At 39.7% G+C, this 21230-nt stretch overlaps 1 protein-coding gene across 1 annotated transcript; it reads right to left on the reverse strand.

The window, feature by feature from the left end:
• Positions 1-12235: 12235 nt before the first annotated feature.
• On the reverse strand, positions 12236-20987 carry LOC116389525 (high-affinity choline transporter 1-like). The gene is made up of 9 exons (XM_031858248.1): positions 20791-20987; positions 19188-19439; positions 18609-18722; positions 17942-18097; positions 17693-17841; positions 17271-17414; positions 16902-17055; positions 14747-14964; positions 12236-14149 (listed from the first exon to the last, which is right to left on the reverse strand). Exons 2-9 carry the CDS (start codon positions 19363-19365, stop codon positions 13496-13498), a joined length of 1767 nt encoding a protein of 588 aa, XP_031714108.1. The 5' UTR covers positions 19366-19439; positions 20791-20987; the 3' UTR covers positions 12236-13495.
• Between the last annotated feature and the right edge of the window lie 243 nt (positions 20988-21230).

Below are 21230 nucleotides of genomic sequence, written 5' to 3' on the forward strand. Positions count from 1 at the left end.
ACACACACACACACACACACACACACACACACACACACACACACACAAACACACAGAAACTCCTTTAGGGCTTTATCCATTTAGCTCCTCACTCTTACTTCCCCAAACCAAAACCCACCACTGTCTAGACAATGGTGATGCACAGAAGCATGCAGACAGAGAAGAGCTGCAGTGTTTTGTTGCAGAAAGCACCAACTTCTACAATCAAGATGTATACGATGAACAGAAGATAACAATAATTCACGTCTTTCATTTAAAATGGAACAACAGACAGAGGAAGGGTTTACCCACCATGACATCCCACCATGAAACTAATGTAATGCATGTATGTATGTATGTAAACACAGTCTTAACCCTACAAAACATAGTAAAGGAAGAATACAAATCTTAAACAATGCAATTTCCTTTTTATTGATCTCAATTTGAGAGCCATTCCTCTGCATTTGGAAAGGGTGTCCCAATCCGTAACAGGGGCAATGAATTGGTAAATGGGTTAGCTCATGTTAGATTTAATTATCTTTTCCCCTTTCAGAACAGGTAATCTCATTATCCTCTGCTTCCTGTATGGAGTAGAGGGAGACATGAATTGGAACTGCAACAGAAGTACTGAAAGTACAAAAAATGTGACTGTGACCAAGCCTTCTCTTTGTCTTCCCAACTTATTTGTGTTTCTGTCAATCACACTAACTACAGAACAATATCAAGTAAATAAGCCCAACTAATTCTACACTAATTACTGCCACTCATTTAATTCTTTCATGACAACCGTCCACAATTAGTGCAGCTGAAGTTGCATATGGGCTTGTTTTCGCCACATAAACAAGGAACTCTCTTCCCGGCAGATATTTAGAGTAATTACATTATGGGAGGCATCATTTAAGAAACACATAAATACTCCCTTGTTGATTGCACTTTCTAAGACTGAGCCAGCACTGAATCAATAGGCCTTTTGTTACTAATGGAAAATATGTCAGAAGAATAGGAGCTTTGCAGAACCTTTTAATATGCACATTCAGATGCAAAGTGAAAGGTATAATGCTCTCAAGGCAGTCATTAATTGACCAAAGGCAGTGTAATGGCAACACGGCGTTGGATAGAATTTAGTGTGACGCTAACCCTGACATATTTTGAATTTTCAAAGTTTATTGTCAACAATAACTTCAATGAACAGACTCTCCTGGGTTAAACCGTGGCCACCGATTACAGCTGTTTCACCTTTGTTTCTCATAAATCACATTCTTTTCATGGTCTCAAATTGCACTAAAAACAACCGCTCCACTGGCCATCGCTGTTGAGAACCAAACACCAAAAAGAGAATGGTGTCAATTGATCATCTGAATTTATTCAATAGATGTTACTCTGGAGGAACCTTTCCATAGTGTTACAAACTGGAGGTCTGGAGTGGACAAGACATGTGCATTGACAAGGACGGGAGCGTCTAACAAAAAGATGTTATTGATTGCATGATTGAAAATCAATCAATCCATCCATCCATCTATCCATCAATTTATGTATCTGAACAGTGTGCTCTGCCTCTGCTATGTACTATAATTAGGTTTTGTTGTAGCACTGCACTCACTTTTTAATTAATAATCAATTATTAATTGATTATTAATAAGTAATGTGTCTGTTCAATTAGTGATTACTTATGAGACCATGGGAATCACCGGGCCCAACATACTGTATTCTGTTGTGCTCGTTGTAGTCACCAAGTTTCTGGTTTGACACACACACACACACACACGCGCACACACACACACACACACACACACACACACACACACACACACACACTTCTCTATAACCAAGAAGACGGCCAATATCCAGAGTTACAAGAAACCATTCCTCTTGATTCATGAGAGATGTAAAACCGGAAGATATAATCAAATAAATAACCAAGACACTGGCCAACACACACACACACACACCCACACACACACACACACACACACACACACACACACACAAACACTCATCCATCTCTGTCTTTCTGTCCGCCTCTCTGGGTTGCCTCCTCAGCAGGTGTGTGTGTGTGTGTTTGTGAGACGACCGGGGACATTGGCAAGTTAAACCCGTTCCTATCATATATCATCTTTAAATGACAGTGTCGTAAAGCATTACGGAGAGCAGAGTGGAGGAGAGGGGCCCTGCCAGGGCTTTGTTAGACAGATGAATGTTGCTGCCCTGTTAGCCAGCAGCTGGTATCACTTCTAATCAGAAACACATCCTGCCTGCTGCAACAGGTGCCCTTCAGCTGGGGGGAGGATAAAAGAACACAGATACTGTTTGACCGAGACCAAAACTGATCATTTGGTCTTCTATTCTATTCTATTCTGTATTCTTTATTTTATGAACTATTCGCTTACGTCTAAGCACAGAGCTAAAACTAGGAGGCAATTAGACTAGCTTAGAATAAAGACGGAAACAGCTAACCTGGCTCTGTCCAAAGTATAGTCTCTACAGTTACGACAAGACTCCAGGAAGTGACCGCATCCTGCCAAAAAATGCTATACAGATTAAACAAGCAAGATACAACACATTCATTAGTGAGCCTCGGAGGTGCTGATGCCTTCACCTATGCTAAGCTAAGCTAACTGCCTGCTGTCGCTAGCTCCATATATTGCATACAGACATGACAGTGATATCATTCTTCTTCAACCGCATAGTCCAAAATGCAGAATTTTTAAAAAGTTGCTCACAACGCATTAAGGCATAAATTAAACACACATTCACACCATCTGCAATAAAGCCTTTAGTAGCCACTAGGGGGCATGGGAAACAAGTTGTGAACACAACACTGACATATCATCACCTTTTCATAGGTTCTAGCTGTCTATCTAGCTGTTTCGAGCTGGACAGGTAGCGTACATTCAGTTCTTAGAGGGGTTTTTTCAGCTGCCTTTAGTGTCTGGAAGAAACGCTGTGAACCAGCTGAAAGATGCTATAAAGTGTAGCAGAGAGATAATTCTCTGTGGGTTCATCACTAATGATCCATTTCATTGCAAGTATTCATGTGATCTATTGTTAATATGGAGCGAGCTTAATGTAAGCACAGATGAAAGATCAGAGTATGATATAAATTATGGGGTTTATGTATACGGTTCATATGTGCATCTTACACACAATGTCCTTTTGAGCACAGTGGGAATAATCAGTGGAAGAAGTGCAGAGTAGATTAAGAGCCTTACTTTTCTTTCTAAAATGGCACAGCCAGGCATTTCTGAGTAAACCTCTCCAATTATAATTTCAAACGGGATAAATCATTTATTTGGCCATTCTTCATCAAAGTGGAGAATGAATAAAGAATAATTTTTTCTGTGCCAAGTGAATGTGTTATTGAATGAAAATTGACAACTTCAGTTTGAAGTAAAATATGTCTTTTCATTTCTTCCACATTAATGTATGAGCATCATATCGCCTGCCAGCACTCATCTTTTTATCTCAGGCTTGGATGGCGCGCCTGAACTCGTTAGGTACCTGCTGCTGGAGGAAGCCAGATGTGCAGCAGCGGTGAAGCGAGACTAAAGACACACACATAAATGTGCTTTTACTGTATGTCTCGAATGTGGCTTCAAGGCTGCACCTCCTTCCCCCACTCAACATTCAATATGAGTCCAGGCATTAACTAAATCACTCTGAGGGATTCCCCCCCCCAAACTGTGGTGTAATATAATTTGTGGATCGAAGGGAAGGTTGTGTGGGTTCAGCTGATTACGTTAGCAATGCTGTGACGAGAGTCAGCTCCTGTCAGCTCTTCAACAAGGAGGAACAGCAAGCTTTAGGCATTCAGGCTTTCGGAGATGGATGTACAGTATATTGGTGAGAAACAGGAGTTGATTATAATTGATTCTGAATTGTGACCAACTTTACATATGAAACCTTAAACTTTAGGGTTTAATGATTGGCCATCAGAATAGAGCAGTTTATTTCTGCCCCACAACTGTTACACTGATTTATTGTGAAATTTTAAACGTGTTGCACTTAACTTGTGACATTTGTTGTGCTTTATTCAGGGAAAATGTGCTAAATGTTCTTTGTTACAGGGAACCCTTTGCTTCACATTTCATACAGTTTGTTACATTCACAGTCTCCTCTCCTCTCCTCTCCTCTCCCCTCCTCTCCCTTTGGGCCTATTAAGGCCTAATTGGAGCAGTGCCACTTACCACTGATGGGATCAATGGGACAACCAGCAGTGGATACACATCATTTGCATTGCTTACTGCAGCACATAGACAGCCACCGCAGTGAGTGCAGCGGTAATAAGAAAGTCTGCAGAATCTGTCAAAACAAAGAGGTGCAGCGGAATTATATTCCATAATGTGGATGGTAATTTTCCACAAGTGAACCAGATACGGTTGAATGACAAAAAATGAGAGTTTGCTTAAAGTGCAGTGCAACACATTAATATCATTGATGGCATGCAGTGAATCCTGATGAGAGTGGTGGCACATTCGAAATAAAGATTAAGGAAGATAATTTATGGTTAATGGTGGATTTTTAATTTGTGAAATGTACAAGTGCAAATGCACACACGCACGCACACACACACACACACACACACACACACACACACACACACACACACACACACACACACACACATTGAGGTGGTCTTTCCTTGTGGTGCTGCAGTGATAGGAAATCAATAGGTGCAGTGTCGATCACATTGAATCATAAAAGCTGCTGATATCTGTCAAAAGTCAGTCTCACTGCAACAGGAACAAAAGAAGCTGTTTGAGAACCTTCAGGGAAAAATATATCCAATTTGCGATCCGATTATGGAGAACAATTCATTTGGCATCACAAATGAAAACACCTGCAGTTTGTCCAAAGGAAAAAAAAACAGTTTGATTGCTTTGCTGGAATGATGATAGATGGGAGGCTATATTACACAAATAGAATGGTTTGTTGTGAGAAAACATTTTCTTTTAAATTTGAGGTAAACATTAAGGTGAGCCCTACCAAAAATGTCCATCACTTCCAAATAATTTTATCATCCATGTTTTTGACTGACACCTTGAAATGTGCTCTTTTCAAGACTTCAAAGAAATAAAAACAAAAGGGATGTCAATAAGTACAAGACATACGTCCCAGTGGGTCTGACAGCTGAAAGCTGTTATGTAGCAGCAGACACAAGACCAGAAACACTCACCATACTGGACAGAGTCATCAATACATCTCATACACAGTATGCAGGTATGACTGCACACATAAACCCTAAAACAATCCATAGTCATGATGATTATGCCATTATTGTATTTTGTTCTTTGACCTTAATACGACATAGTTTTAATGTACTAGACAAATATTCACATAGTCATTTTGTTCACAAGTATGATATAAAGGCACACTTACTTCTGACTTCTTATTAATGCACATCTGCAGTCGCCTCCACGAGTAAGTGAATCAACAAGTGTATTAGTCTGCATCAAAGTGATGTTTGCAAGTTTGGTCTGATGGGTGAATGAATTCTGAGAAATGTGATTAAACTGATGTGAATGTTTGTTTGACCAAAAAAGATTTCAGCTGATAAAGGGCTTTGAAGTAACTACTTCTGCTTTTCCATTTCCACAAGAAACGCGGTATACCTTCAGTAAACGTGGCAGGGAAAAGGGAATATAATAAATGATGGTGCACGTCAGTATGACTGGAGTTCACTCAATTACATGACATTTTCCATGGCTCATTTTCCAACCTGACAGTGCACCTGCCCAAAGGTATTGTCCAGAGTACATCCAGATCGCACACCACAGACATAACTTCATTACACTCCCAGAAGAACACCTGCTTTTGGAGGAGGTGCATTAGACATAATCAGCCATGACAATGAGGCAGAGTCTAATAAAGATGGTTGCAATGTTCTCACATGATTGACTTAAATACAGTTCTCTATAATTTTACAAATCAGAAAGCGTTGTGAGAAATGTCAAGGGAAAATAATTGGAACATTTGATTATTTTTTACCTTTTTAATGCTGGCAGGTTGGACCATAAGGAATAGTGTTTAACTGTCAGAAAGAGTTCTCTCTGCTTGTCTGTGTGTATTTGTTGTGACTAACTGTCTAATATGAAACCCACTCGGGACTGAAGGCAGGCTGCTAATGACGCAGCTGAGCTGGAAACACAAAGGAGTGAAGAAAAACTGAAAATGTTCTCTCCCAGCACAGGGAGTAAACTCATGTCAGGAGGATCTTTATTCAAAGACTGTCTGTAGCGTAGTCTGTCACAGCTCAGATCCAGCTGTCTCACAAAGCAAGGTTACTTAATAATGTCGAATATGATTATTTATAATATTGAAGCTTAGCTTAGCGTAAAGAGTGGACACAACTAGCTTAGCTCTGTCCGAAGAAACAAACAAACTCCGCCCACCAGGTTATGTGGCGTATTGCTACGTTCATGTCATTTTATTTACACTGTACCTCGTGTTAGCCTTCCTCATGTGATGACAAAACTTCAGGAGGTTACTGCAAAGACATAATCAGTCACATAAGCTACAATTTATTGTTTTAAAGTTTGCTTGCAGAACAATGTGCTTACCAAGTGATACATGTCTGTTTGTCCAGTTTCAGTTTGTTATGGTGCTATACTATTCTGGCCACAGCTCCATAATACAACCTCCAATCATTTATGTTCCTGTCTACAGTATTACCAGCATTAATAAAATATACCCTGGAGGGCTATGTGTGTGAGGGTGCAATTTGTGCAAAAGACCAAATAGATAGTTATGTAACAATGGTTTAAGAGACTATCTCTCCTGCAAAGTTATTTGACGACACCAGGCAAGTTCAAGAAAAGGATATCAGCAACAACATAGAGCAGATGATTACTTTTGTAAGCACAATTCTCTGGCCAACAGACTGTCAATCAGTAACAGAAAACTAATGGAAAAGGGCATTAAAGTAATTGATAAATTGTTGGATTGCCTAGTGATCTCAGGGATGTGCAGTGCTATAATTAATAATCTGGATGGATAAATATGAAAATAAAAAGACAATAAACTGCAAACAAACAATATGCATTACAGCCCCAACAGGTTCTACAGATTGACACTGGTTGTACTCTTGAAGAAACTCAAGTTTCCCATGAGATCAGCTCTTAAATGATAAAGGACAGAAGCAAGGACATAGCCGGTGGGTGGAGACTCTCAGTCCAGCCCATGCCTCATATGAGCTAAGGCTGCGACAGTAAATGTCTGGCCTCTCCATTCATTTCTCCCTCCTTCCTCTTTCCCCCACTTATGATCTGAGAAGTTGAGCACTTAGTCTAATGCGAATAATGACGATGACTTTTTTCCAGTCTTGCCATTATTGAAAAAACAGTAAATGAGCCAACATTTATTGCTATAAATTACCTCATCCCACTCTGTCTTCTTTAGCTAGACCTCTGTTCTTTTTGTTTTATGTCTTATCTTTAAATGGTCTCAGGTTTCCAGGTATGCTGCATTTAGGACTCCACATTCTGTCTATCTGAGATAAATTCACCTCAGTAGATAGCATAGCCAGCACATCTAAATACAATTTTAAAAAGCAATGCTAGTAAAAGACATATCCTCCACTCGTGCTACTGCAGTGTATGGGCACTGGAGTTGATCTTGACAATGCATTTAATTTACTAAGACAGCTTCCTTCCTTCTCTTCTGCTCCTTTGTTCTCATTCAGCCAAGCCTCTTGGCCCAAAGCCATTTGTAGCTTTTACCACCTCTTCCTATTATCCTATCAGTTTAAAATGTGCAAGGCGACCTTCCCTTGGATAGCTTTTAACAAAAATGGTCCTCTCTCTTTCCCACTTTGAAGACTGATTGATTTAGTTTATTAACCCAAGCAGCTGCCTCTGTAGATTGATACCTCTGGCCCAGAATTAAACATTAAAGTAACACCTTCCCCACCAGCGCCAGTCCGGATCAGCCAATCAGTGTTTCCAAATGCATAGATGTCAGTGTAATGTAACAGCAAGGAAAAGCTTTTAATTAAATTGTCTGAAGGTATAAATGATCTATTATTAGACACTAAATCATAGCTGTTATAAAAACCTCAAAGCAATTAAAATGTAGAATAATATGTAATCAATAAATAAATAATAAGGGGTGTCAAAGAGTGTAATGAGTCGGCTTTTCATCAGCACTTCCAACTGCTTTTCTGACTTTTTTTTTGTCATTTTAGATAGAATAAGTCATGAGCTGTGCTGCAGGGCTGAATGTATGTGTGTGTTTGTCTCTCTCTCTCTATGTGTGATTTACATACCACTGATGACGTTCGGGGAATTTTCGGTTGTTTTAAACACAGGAAGCGTCAGTGACGAGAAAGCTTGAGTCGTGAAGCCTGTGGCTAGGCTGTAGGGTCAGATAACAGGATAAGATAAGGATAGGAGGGACGAACATAGCTCATTAGAGGGTTTTTTTCTTTTTCTTCAAGGGATTATGAAAAGGCCAATGATACATCAAACATAAAATACTCTAAGAATCAGCCGTGTGATCTGTTTATCTGACAATTCACACTATCATGCAAAAACATTGTTCTTGCACTGTACAAGGTCTCTCCTGCAAATCTCGAATGCAAATCTCTCCTGCTTAAAGGGCTAAATGATCGTACATTTATCTTAAAATATGAAATGGTAAAATAAAGAAATAGTATAAATAGTCAATATATCTTGCCAAGCACGAGTTTTCCTCGAGATGGATCGTGGATGTGCCAGCATTAGTTGAATACGAATATATTCTTGCATGAGACTTTTTTATAATGTGCTTTTATAATTGACTTGAAAATGAATAACTATTCCCCAAAGAGTGTGTTCGTGAGATGATAACACACTTTAAAACATTCCTCGGTATAATTTCAGTGTTATCAGACCAATCTCATGTCTGTCACCTGCAGGTGAATCATCTGCCACTGTAGCAGGTTTCATTGACACTAACACTTTTATGTACGTATTAAACCTGCCCACCTGCCTCAATCTTCTTTCTACAGACTAGAATAATAGCTTTCTGTTAGGTGTTGCTCTGGAGGCGAGGAGGGTGCACACATGATTCCCACAAGATGAAGCATGTGACAGGGAGAGGTGTTATATCTACATATGAATCAACTGCCTCGTATCAGCCTTAGAGATTGAAACACGACTGTCTCAATTAAAACGAGCAAGACTGGAAAGCACATTAGGGATTGTGATAGAAGTGTCTCTAAATGGCACCATAATGACACAACCAACCATATCATTAGTGAAAAAATACTAACGAAGATAAAAAAACCCAGCGTGGAGCTCTTTCATAGATTCTTATATGACTCATACACTACAATAAGCATCTATATAGAAGCACTCGGTGACTTGTCAAATATAGAAATCCGAGAAAGGCAGAGAGCGAGAGAAAGTGAAAAGAACCGAATGTACTCAGATAAGAGGCGCCATGCTTTCATTTCATGCAATACCCTCAAATTACATTAAAGACCAACTAAGTTGCGCTTTTATAAATCCTGTGATGCAAGTTGATAAATTAAAACAAGTGGTTTATAGTTGTTATTCATATGTTTTATGTAAGGATTTTGTTTCACAAAATAATAGGGTTTTGTCGGAAATCATAAATATGGTCAATAATAAGAGGGTTTGACATAGGAGCAACATTTACTACTGAATTTGTTCAGTTGCATTTTATTTATTTTTGTCCATCCTGGTTTCCTGATGGTGTTGTTTTCCCATTACTTTAAGTCAAGTCCCTAATATGTTTTAGTTATGAGTGATTATTCCATTTCACAATAAAACTAGTTCTAGTCTAAACCTTGTAATATACTTCAGGTACAGTTAAAAAGGAACTTCACAAACTATAATATATTCTTTTCTCTTCTACTTTGAGAAATAACACAATTTGAATGTTTCTTCCCTCAGAGAGGGGTCAGACTGGTGTAGACATGCTGGGATCTGAGAAGTGTGTGTGTGTGTGTGTGTGTGTGTGAGAAAGATTGACAGCATCGAGTTTCTGCAGTCTAACAATTCTGAGGCAGGCGTTTTGATTGATGCGCCCAAACAGGCGGCAACCTCTAGATTAAACCCTCCACCAAACAGTCCACACTCTACACACACACGTACGCACGCACACACACACACACGCACGCACGCACACATGCACACGAGCACACACACATCCATCTTTCCATATTTTTTTCATATCTTCTGAAATAGTTGAATAAAATAATAATTGAAAGTTGACATATATGCAAATTGTGTACAAATGTAAAATGCTATAATGCAAGTATGTACATATAGAGAGAAAAAAACAAATGTGCTAAATAATATAATTTATTCAACTGACCTTACATATGTTTACAACTATACTCTTATAGACACTGCATGAATAAATAAATAGCTGTAAGTTCACTGTAAACAAACATCATTTTTAATGCTGCATTTAAAAGTAGACTAAATCGTTTCTATACTTTTTTGGTATGTACATTTATCACACAAAAATACAGCATCATTGCAATTTACGACATATAGACAGAGTTGTGCCAGTTCAACGTCTGACGTAGATTCTTTTCTGTGTGCGACACACGTTGTGAAGCTTATCTGATGAGGAGGAAGGTTTACATTCACAGTTGAGATTGCCTGACACTTTGCATAACATCAGGCCAGCAGTCGCCCCATTCAGCTTCAAGCTGACGTCATCTTGGTGGCAAATCATAAATCCCACAACTGTATTTATGTTTTAGAGACGAGATAGGATCAGGCTTGGATTTGGTGCGTCTCACTGTACCTCAGCAGATATGGCTGCTTAAAGGGGTCAAGTCCGCTTCTCTCTAAAGACTGACTATAAGGTCAGCTTGCCGCCTTAAAGGATAAGGCTGGTGTTGTACTAGATTTCTCTTATTGTCGCATAATACCTAAGACCAAAATCAACAATGAATTGATCCTACTAACAAGTATCGTCTGAGCAGCTAAAGCCTGATATAGCTTGTTCCTCCGAGCCATAAAGCTCCATTGTTGTCCAAGAAACTATTGAAAACACATCAGTGAACCATACCTTCACACTGGATAATATATATTCCTTCAGTAAGAGCAACATGGGCACTGTAGTTTAAATTGAGTCAACTCATATTCATTGTCCTGCTGCTCTAAATACCCAATAGGATGCCTAATTTATAAATAGTCCCCAACAAATGCACCATTTACTCCTGTTTTCTGGAAACTGCAGTGCCCAGCTATATGTTGCCAAATTGTTCCACCTTTTAAAAAATTACACTTTATATTTATGACCCCTTTTTAAGGATTACACGTCTTAAGTCGTAATGAATGGGCTTGCGGTTGAGCGCCATAGATCGGGTCAGGAGGTCAGAGAATAGTGAGAGACAGACAAATACATCTTTTGTTTTTGGTCTTAATTGTTGACAATAAATTAAATATAGAATTTCAACAGCCTAATTAACTGAAAAAGTGATCTCTATAAAAGTGGTCACTTTTTTCCAGAGTTTCAAACCCAGGAATTCTCCATGTCTGACCTTTAAATTAAGGCGAGTCCATAGATTTAAAAAGACACCAACAAACGACAGCAATTCTTAGAGGAGAGAAACACAAAGAAGTCAACTGGACAGTAACACTTAACAATGCCAGAAATCACGGTATGAAGTGACAACTCCTTTTGATTCTGGTCATACGGAGCAGCAGTGTGCCTGTTCATTTGAAACAGCCAGACCTGGGAAAATGTGAGGACTGACGTTGGGGGAATTTATGAATGATGGTGCTCAATCACAAACAAACTTTGAAAATTCATCGCTGTGAATGACACACTGTCAAACAAACCCTTATAAACCGCAGTTTCAAACCTCTTTGCAGCATTAATCAAATGTCCTGAGGGCTAATCGACTGGGGATCGATAAAGACCGGTGCGACTGACACCATCTCGGGAGAAACAATAATTTCCTGTCTCCGCTAACCTGCTGTGGCTGGCCAGTCAATACAGGTTTAGGATGAGCAAAGAAACCATGATAGGCACAGACACACACACACACACACACACACACACACACACACACACACACACACAAACACACACAAACATACACACGCATGTTTCAAAATAGCGTCTGTGTGACCATTTTATATATCAATGAAGTACACTGTTTCTTAATGCCAATCATTTTTAAAACTTAGTGTTTTAGATTTCTGAATTCTCATCCAGGCTGCCATTAGGTTCTATTCATTTATATATATGTATATATATTATATACATATATATATATATATACATATATGTACATAAATATATATATACATATATATGTGTGTGAAAATGAGCTTCCAAAAACATCATATGTGCTTTAATTGATGTCAATGTTATCGTAAATGCAGTTATAAATGCACATTAATTCAAAGATGCACAACACAATCGTAAGTTTGACAAAGACAAAGATTGCAAATTGATTTTCATAACGTATGGAAATGAATGGAAGCCAATGGCTGCTTGGAAAGTACACAGGAAAAACATTAAACAATCCAGGTTTACTGTATATTGAATACGTGAATCTGCAAACATCAGGGTGGTGTGTAACAAAAGCTGAGGCTCTGTCGGAGTGAATATTAGACTTACATTCCTAACGTGGACCTTGATTTTACCTCAACCATATTGTAGCTCCAACACGGGGATGTTGCATTGGACTATGAATTTCAAACATGTTGACAGTGAACGTTGAAACTGTCAAGACTGAATGGAATCTGCAGAATCATCCAATATCAACCTTCTGTTTGGCGAGTTTGGTAATATCACGGTGGCATGTGGTTCTTAAATCAGCACTTTTTGAGTCTGGAATTAGCGAGATTGACAGGAGGATTAAGAGCAAGGTGAACATAAAATAAGAAATATCTTGGTCTTCAAGTTAAAAGGAAAGACAGTAACCTAAACATTCAGTACAATGTATCTATCTATACAACATAGATCCTACAAATATTATTGCTATTAATAAATTGACTCTATGCCAAATTAAACCTCACAGTCTGTGAAAAGGTTTCAGTATATTCACTGCTTTGTTGCCACACTCAAGCACACACACACACTCACACACACACACACACACTGCTATTTCGACGTGGACACAATTCCTTTGTTAGATATTGCACTATTCTCATTACCCGCAGCAAACCCTTGAAGACGTCATTGTACACAGCAGCCACTATTTTTCCCCTGAAAGTTCCTCATGGTTGCAGCACTTAAATTAAAATGATTGTAGTGGTTTTAGATTCACAGAGTCACAATTTGAAAAAAAAAGAATGAGTATGTTATGCTCGACACAGCTAATCTGTCATCTTCCTGGTTCTAGGCAAGGGATATTAAAAAAGAAGGAGGCACCATGTAATCAGCATAAAACAAACTTGTGGAGTCACTCGGAAGCCACAGCAGATTTCTGTTGATTTGGCTTCTGGTGCGGCAGTAGCAAGTGTCCTGAAGAATGTGGATGCCCCTTCGATTATTCCTTCTTCTTTAAATCCCTTGGTTCTAGTATTCTTTGTGCCTTTGTTGCCTAGTTTTCATTGTGAAAAGCCTCTGGACTGGATGCCCCATCATCACTGAGGACCTCAGTGTTGATGAATGTCCCAGCGAGTGACGCACCCAGGACCTGCTTGACGGGCGCCATCTCTGAAAGAATGATGTTGTCTTGGTTGCTCACCAGTGTGGCTTTGTCCATGATCTCCTGGCTATGCTTGGACACCACGGCGTCCAGGAAGTCATACTTGTGTGACCAAGTACCGCTTTCAAACAGGTACTTTGTCAGGTAAGAAAAGGCCACATTTGCCAAGAAGGATGCCAGCATGGACATAGTCTTGAACGGAAACCTCTGCTGGATAAAGTGCTCTATATCCCCAGTGACGTGGTGGATCCTCTCCTGGGTCACCCAACCGGGGTAGTAGATGAAGGGGGGGAGTTTGAGATAGGGCTCCCCTCCACCAATGCGCAGCAAAAGACCAAAGATGTAGCCAGCCACAGAGCCATAGGTGTTGGTGCCCTTGACGAATAACACACTGAGAAGTTGGGGAAAGATGATGACGTAGACCAAGTCGGAGCTCAGGTACCACAGGCCATACACGGATCCTGTTAGCAACGCCATAGCAGTGGCAAGAGCTCCGAATACAAAGATGGTGAAGCGCATCACCCAAACAATCTCCCTATCTGACGCCTGGCGGAGAGAAGAAAGAGATAACAGAGTGAAGAGGAAAAGATCAAATGTGGACTACAGATAAGCTAGTGGCTCTATGAGGCACAGTGGTGCTTTGAATTAAATGATAATGTCAGTTTACATTCTCTGATGTTTAGCAGGTGTAATATTCACCAATTTAGTTTAGTGTGTCAGCATGCTAACATTTGCTAATTAGCATTAAACACAAAGTTTAATGCTGATGGGAATACCATTGCAATTAGTTGATGGAGCTTGATCAAATTAAATTTTGTGGCAATCTGTGTGATAGTTGTTGAGATATTTTACTCAAAAAAATGTGTTACTTCAGGAACTACTTCAAAGTCATCAGGATGTTATTTTGAAAGAAATAGATTTTTCAGTTCTTGTAAGTCTGAGCTTGTATGTTTGATGTTGTCTCAAGGTTTTGGAGTCTGGTTTTGTATGTTCAGCAAGAAAAATCATCTGACATATTTGTAAGACACTGGGATGAAACTATAATTGATTTATAGATTATTTGACTGATGTTTGCAACCACTGGCTTAAACTGTGCAGATGTGTGTTAGCATCATTGTTGTTTATTGTTATTGTTACTCTTACCGACTGCCGGAAGGCGAGCTGATAGATGTTCCTGGCAAACATGGAGCTGGCTGAGAGAATGGATGAGTCTGCCGATGACATGACCGCAGCCGACACCGCGCCCAGACCAAAGAAGGAGATGTAAGGCGGGCAGAGGTGCTGAAGCACGATGGGAAGGATCATGTCTGACTGATCCTTATCCTTCGGAGCGAGCGACCCATAAGAAGTCTGGTTCCAGTCTAGAGGAAGAAATGGTAAAAGATAAGTAGAAATATAAAGGCATACTTTTGGACCTCTGATGAGTAATATTCTCTGAATATCAGGATTATCTATATGTGCAAAATAAAACAAAAATATTTTCCTTAATTACTAAACTTGCATGGACTTGTGTGAGGCAACAACACAACATAACTGATGTTGAGCAGGCTGTACCCATGTTCCTATGTTAAGATTAATAAAACTATGTTCCTGCTCAATTTGTTGAATTTTAAATAATAATAATTACTTTATTCCAATTTGTGTACTGATCTCTTAGCTTTCAAGACAAAAGGCTTGACTCTGAGACTTTATTATAATGCTCCCTGTGGATACACCTGTTTTAGTTGCTGTGAAACAAAAGGGCTTCACGTCTGGAATACAGCAGGGATTATAAATGTAATGCTGTGCTGTTAGTCCAAATACATGGGAAAACCAACAGTAATAAGAGGGATGCCAGAAATAATAGATACTTATTGAAAATATGACATCCATGCAATATTAACTATGGCTAATACACTGGTTTGTGCCTTATGGATCATTGGTCCTAATATGAAACACGAGCCAGTATTGTAGAATACATTAGTTTAATTGCATTTTAATTGTAAACATTATTAATCATAATTTCATTGAAGCCATTGGAGCCATGGGAAGCCATTTATTATGATGAGACATTTTGAGCTGGTTATCTACAGTTGGCAAAGATATCATTTTTCATGTTTACCATGTTCACCATTATAGTTTAGCAGGTTAGCATGCTAACATTTGCTAGTTAGCACTAAACCCAAAGTTACACTGTGACTGATGGGAGTGGCAGTAGTTTCACAGGTCATTCACCAAAGTATTGTACAAATTTAAATATTGGCCGATCATCACCAAAGTTGTTACAGTTAAACCTGATGGGAACATGAATGTGTGTATCAAATTCATCCAATAGTTGCTGAGATATTTCAGTCAAAACTGCAAATGTGGACTTCATGGAGGCGCTACAGGAAAAGTGATGGGATCATCAAAGTCATTAGGATTCACTGTCTGGGAACAATGAATGTCTATGTGAAACTATCAGGTCTAACTCCATAGTGAAGGAATACGTACCTCCTGCCCTTCATATACATCCGCCCATTCTCCACTGTTGCCCCCACCCTCCCATTCAGCGGGAAAACCTTATTTCTCCTATCTCTCTTTCCCCCTTAAACCCTCTGACATCCTTCTGTCTTTTTGCCACTTTTTTTTATCCTTCTCTTCATCCTTCTGTTTCTTTCTCTCCTTCCCCTGGATATTCACAAGCAGTGGTTGTTTAGCGCTGGTTATACATGAAACAGCTTCAGACGGACCAGATTAATTAGCTCCTCTTCAGATGTAATATTCACTAAATCGGCATGGTTTGATGACTCTCTCCTCTGCCCGTCATGACAGGATCCATCTGATGTTGATTACCCTCCAGATATTGTATACATCTGCATCTGAAAATAAAGCAGCTGGGGTACAAACAACCCAGGAAGGCCTCGTTTTTCCTTTGATCACAGTTTCCTGTTTGAATGAAGGATCACATTCCTGGATGTTTTAATTGTCTTGTGATCTTTCATTAACTGCTTAATCAATGTGTGTGTGTCTAAGCACATCACTCATGGATCAGTGTCTGATATGTTTGTGTTCATCCGTGATATAATGGCTGCGATCCAGACGCCACTTTGTGTGTGTGTAGAATAGATATTTGGTTGCTATTACAGTTTGGTCATTTTTGTGTCATTTGTAGGCATCTAATCCAGATGTAAACAACATGCAGTCAAAGCTATGTGATCTGAATCAGTACTTGGCTTATGTCCATTTACAACCAAAGGACAATAATCTTGATTTATTTGAACAGTATTTTACACAATGAAGCTGTACCAAACAATGTAATGTGCATGTGTGTATTTACCAGTGGAGGCCCCTATAGCTCCTATGAGGACAGAGGGGACGGCCATGACCAAGCAGCCGAAGGCAGCGAGGAAGGAAAGGACCTGGGCGTAGGTAGCTGAAGAGGCAGAAAGAACCCGTTGAAAATAGACCTGCCAGGGAATCCCCCCCAACATCTAGAAACAGAAACACCATAGTAAATACAGACACCAAACCAATGCATAACAGTCAGCAAGACCTCCACAGCTCTGAAACTTACTCTTGGCACAATAACAAATGTGACAAAGCTGTTCTGCAACAGTGCTTCCAGTTATTCTAAATGATACTCCTGTATCTTAAACAAATAAAATAAAATGCCTCTTAATGAATCATCTGATAAAAATAGGCTTACCAGCAAACAGAAGTTGTCCGCCCAGAGCCATTTGTCTTCAGGCTCGATCTTGCCCAGCCAGGGTGACTGGTAGATTACTTCCTTGGCTGTAATACTGATGTCCGACACGGCGGGATTGGACAGGGCAAAAGGCACGCTGATCCACTGATGGAGAGGAGGGTATCAAAATGCAAATAGCATTGATGTTACATATAGATATTGATTTTATTAGGTTTCCACTGTTAAAGTTCTCTGACATTGGATTCAAGTTCTACTCATTTTTCCACAAAGTCTGATAGCATTTCAATACTAGGTACACAGTAGACTACTGTCTGTAGATGTAAGTAAGTAACCCTGTTTATGCATACAGAAGTCTATCCAATGCTGGAATTCATTGCCATCTTTAGAGTCCATGCTGGGTAGACGTGGACTGTGAAACTCACCAAGCCCAGAAAGATACAGAAGAGCTGGACCACGTCTGTGTATGCAACAGAGTAGAGTCCTCCAACAAGCGTGTAAAAGATAGCTATCAGGGCTGAGATCACCACCGACATGTTGATATTTATGTCCACGATCACACTCAGAGTGGCACCTGCAGGACAACACATTCAGATCATGAGTTTAGTCGTGTAAGTGTATTCATTAACATGGAGGTGTTATTATTTAAGTGTCCCTGTCCAATAATCACCCACCCAGGGCAGATAAAATGGCTGCAGACCAGAAGATTTCCCCCATGAGTGCAGGGATGAAGAGCAGGCCGCCCATCCTTTTTCCATACAGCTGCTGGAAGGGATCCAGCATGGTGACGTATCCACGTGAACGCATGGGCTTGGCAAAGAAAAGCCCACCTGAATGATTTCAAACAACAAGGTAAGGAAGACAAATAGGGTGAGAGACAACTGAAGTGTATTTCACGGTCGCTGAATCAATTAAATTATATCATATCTTATATATCGTAACTTGACACACAATTTGTATCTGGCGCATAATTTGCATGTCGTGACCCTATGGAACTTCCTGTTTGTGTGTGGTTGAAGCACTATAGTATTCTTGTTTATGATATACTGTATTTCTATTGTCAAAGTTATGTCATTATTGTCTGGTAGGCTATTGCAGTTTTAGGCGCAGATTAATTTGAAAAGTCTACACTGCATCGCTACACAACAATGTTGCAGAGTGACAAAAATCAAAGCAGACATGATGATCACTTTGTAGTAAAAGGCCTAAAAACATGCAAAACTACTGGTATGGTTATTTAAAAGGTACCTCAATGCCTTCTCATTAGACATGGTTATTTAATCCACTGGCTTTTTACAGTATAATTAAAGAAAGGGCTTAAACAAAGACACTGGCTCTTACCTACTACCAGGCTGAGAGCGTATCCAAAGGGTGCCTGCGCCCAAGCAAGGCCGTAGTCCGGCAGGTAGACATACTCTGCTGTCCCATTAATGTAGCCCCCACCCACCCAAGTGGCTGAAACCAAGAAAGAACATTTTGTAAAAAACAACAGTTTGGTGCATGTCATGTTGCAGAAGACAATTATAATAACAAGAACCCTACAAGTCATGGTTGTATATTGTGGATGGAAAGGGATTCACTAAACCGGCTTGTAGTTGTGAATGTGATTTGGTAAAGATCCAGCTGAATACATTTGGTGTGGGGAAAACAGAATTGAAGTCATTCAACAATTACACGGGACATCCGGACTCACGGCACATATTTAAACTTACGGAGTTGATTTAAAACGTCAGCAAAAAGTTGCAGCGTCTTTAAGTGTTCAGGACTTTATTGATTGTAATTCTGAAAGTAGTGGTAATCAATTACATTTGTGGCCGCAGTGCTGCCCGTGCGTTGATGGAATTTATTGTTTTTTCTGACCTCATATGTTGAACACCTACCAACAAACAAAAATTCAAAGAATCCCTGTAACCAACACACCGGTCATTGTGAATCCACCAACGAACAATCCGATGTCCCTTCCCCCGACCATGATGCGCTCGCTCTGGTCTACGCCAACACCGGAGTTCTTGTTCTTCCACGCGGCCCAGATCCCAACAAACAGAATCAGGACGTAGAAGATCACGATAGCCACGATACCCTCGACGTGGATGGCCATCTTCCTTTCGTCCGCTTCCTCCCGCCGAGATCAAGTACTGTTGCGCGCGGGGAACTGGAATCTCATGGAAAGAACTTTAGAAAGAAAAAGAAAGAAACACATGTCTATGGTCTTTGACTTATAAATAACTATTTCACTGAAGCCTCACCTTGTGCCATACACATTTTAGGTTAACGGCACAGGCTGACTGCAATTAAAGTGCTTCCATGTGCATTACAAGGAGATGACTAACTCATATGAATAAGATCTAGTAATTTGATCACCAACTTTAAAACAATACTATCTAAACACTTTATGTAAGGCATCCAGATTCTTAAAAGTGACAAGATGTAATCTGTTCTCATGTTGAGTGAATATTTCAAACTGACACCCATTGTTTCCAGTTGGAGAATACAAAGTTATTTAAATATGAATTTCATGTTTTCTACGCATTGATCAACTTCACGCTTAATGCAAATTTCTATACTATACTATAAAATCTCCGGATCACCAAAATATACACGCACATAATTAAAAATCTTGCCAAAAGTGGCGTTTTTCCCAGTTAAACCTCACAGATGGAATCAATATTAGAGAAATATATATAATTCCAATATTTCTACAAATAATTAAAGAAAACAACATCATAACTTGTAACCCACATTGCCGGCTGAAATCCCCTGCTTTTTCGAGTCTAATTTTTATTTTCCTCCCCTCACTGCTTGAATCCAAATCCTTTAACCAACACAATTAAGTAAAGACGAACAGCAGGTGCTGAAAGCCCCTTTGATTAAAAAAACAAAACATACAAACTGCGAAATGTCATATTTCAACTTTAGCTATAGAGTGGATACCTTACCGTGTCCAACTGACGCGTGAAGGGGAACAAACGGCACTCCATGTGTCATCAAAACAAAAGATATGAATCCGAAAAATCCCAAACCAGAAATAATGGTATTATTAGCGTTACGCTTGTTAAGCTTTTAAGGCAGTTGAAGATGTTTTACGCGCGCCTTTCTGCTCGCTTTACAGACTTGACTTACTCCAATTATTCTGCCAGTTTACTCACGCGATGTCTATTACATTTTAATGTTTCTTAAAAAGTCTTCAGGTTGCTCTGTGGCATAGTATGGTTAATAAAATGGACCTACATGGTTTTTGTTTTCGTGCGTAAAAGTCTATTGATGCTTCCCAAACGCGATGCACCGTCAAAAACTACCAGAGGAGACCTAAAACAGATGCATAAGGGTTTTGTGTCCGATGTGCGGCATCACTAGAATCAAACCTTTAGGTTTCAGCTCCCCGTTGCGCTGACACCATGGTTCCAGGAGGCCAGAATTGCATTATTGATCTCTCTTTAAATCAACATCTGTCACGATGGTCAAATGCAATTCCAGTGAGCCAACACATAAAGGAAGATACTATAAGAAACTGACATTATCTTACCTTTCCTTTGGAGAAAAATCCAGCAGCAGGTCCTCCAAATAAAGATTTACAAAGTGTCAAAGGCGATTTTATTGGAAAACTATTAAGGTACCAGAAAAATAATCCTCTTGGCCGAACAAACACAATTCTCCTATGTTGTTTTTTAATTCACCAAGGCTCGACGGAAAGGAGAGAGAGGGAGAGGAAGAGAGCGAGGGGCGAGGAGAGAGGGTGGAGGTGGGTGGAGATGAATGGGAGTGGTGGGTTTATTGGGTGCTGTCAGGGTGAGTAGATGGTGGATAAATGTCTTCCAGGGCAGGACGAAATTAGCACCTAATAGAGAGTGGCATGACGCACAACCTGTTCGGGAAAGCTTTCCAATATCATAATATCACATTGGCAATGGAGGAAACCTTTGCTCTGCCAGGTTATATTTCAGGCCTGATTTATGATCTTGCTCC

Source organism: Anarrhichthys ocellatus, unplaced genomic scaffold (genome assembly GCF_004355925.1).
Source record: "Anarrhichthys ocellatus isolate YVR2014 unplaced genomic scaffold, GSC_Weel_1.0 scaffold20, whole genome shotgun sequence".
In the NCBI taxonomy this organism is placed as follows: Eukaryota; Metazoa; Chordata; class Actinopteri; order Perciformes; family Anarhichadidae; genus Anarrhichthys; species Anarrhichthys ocellatus.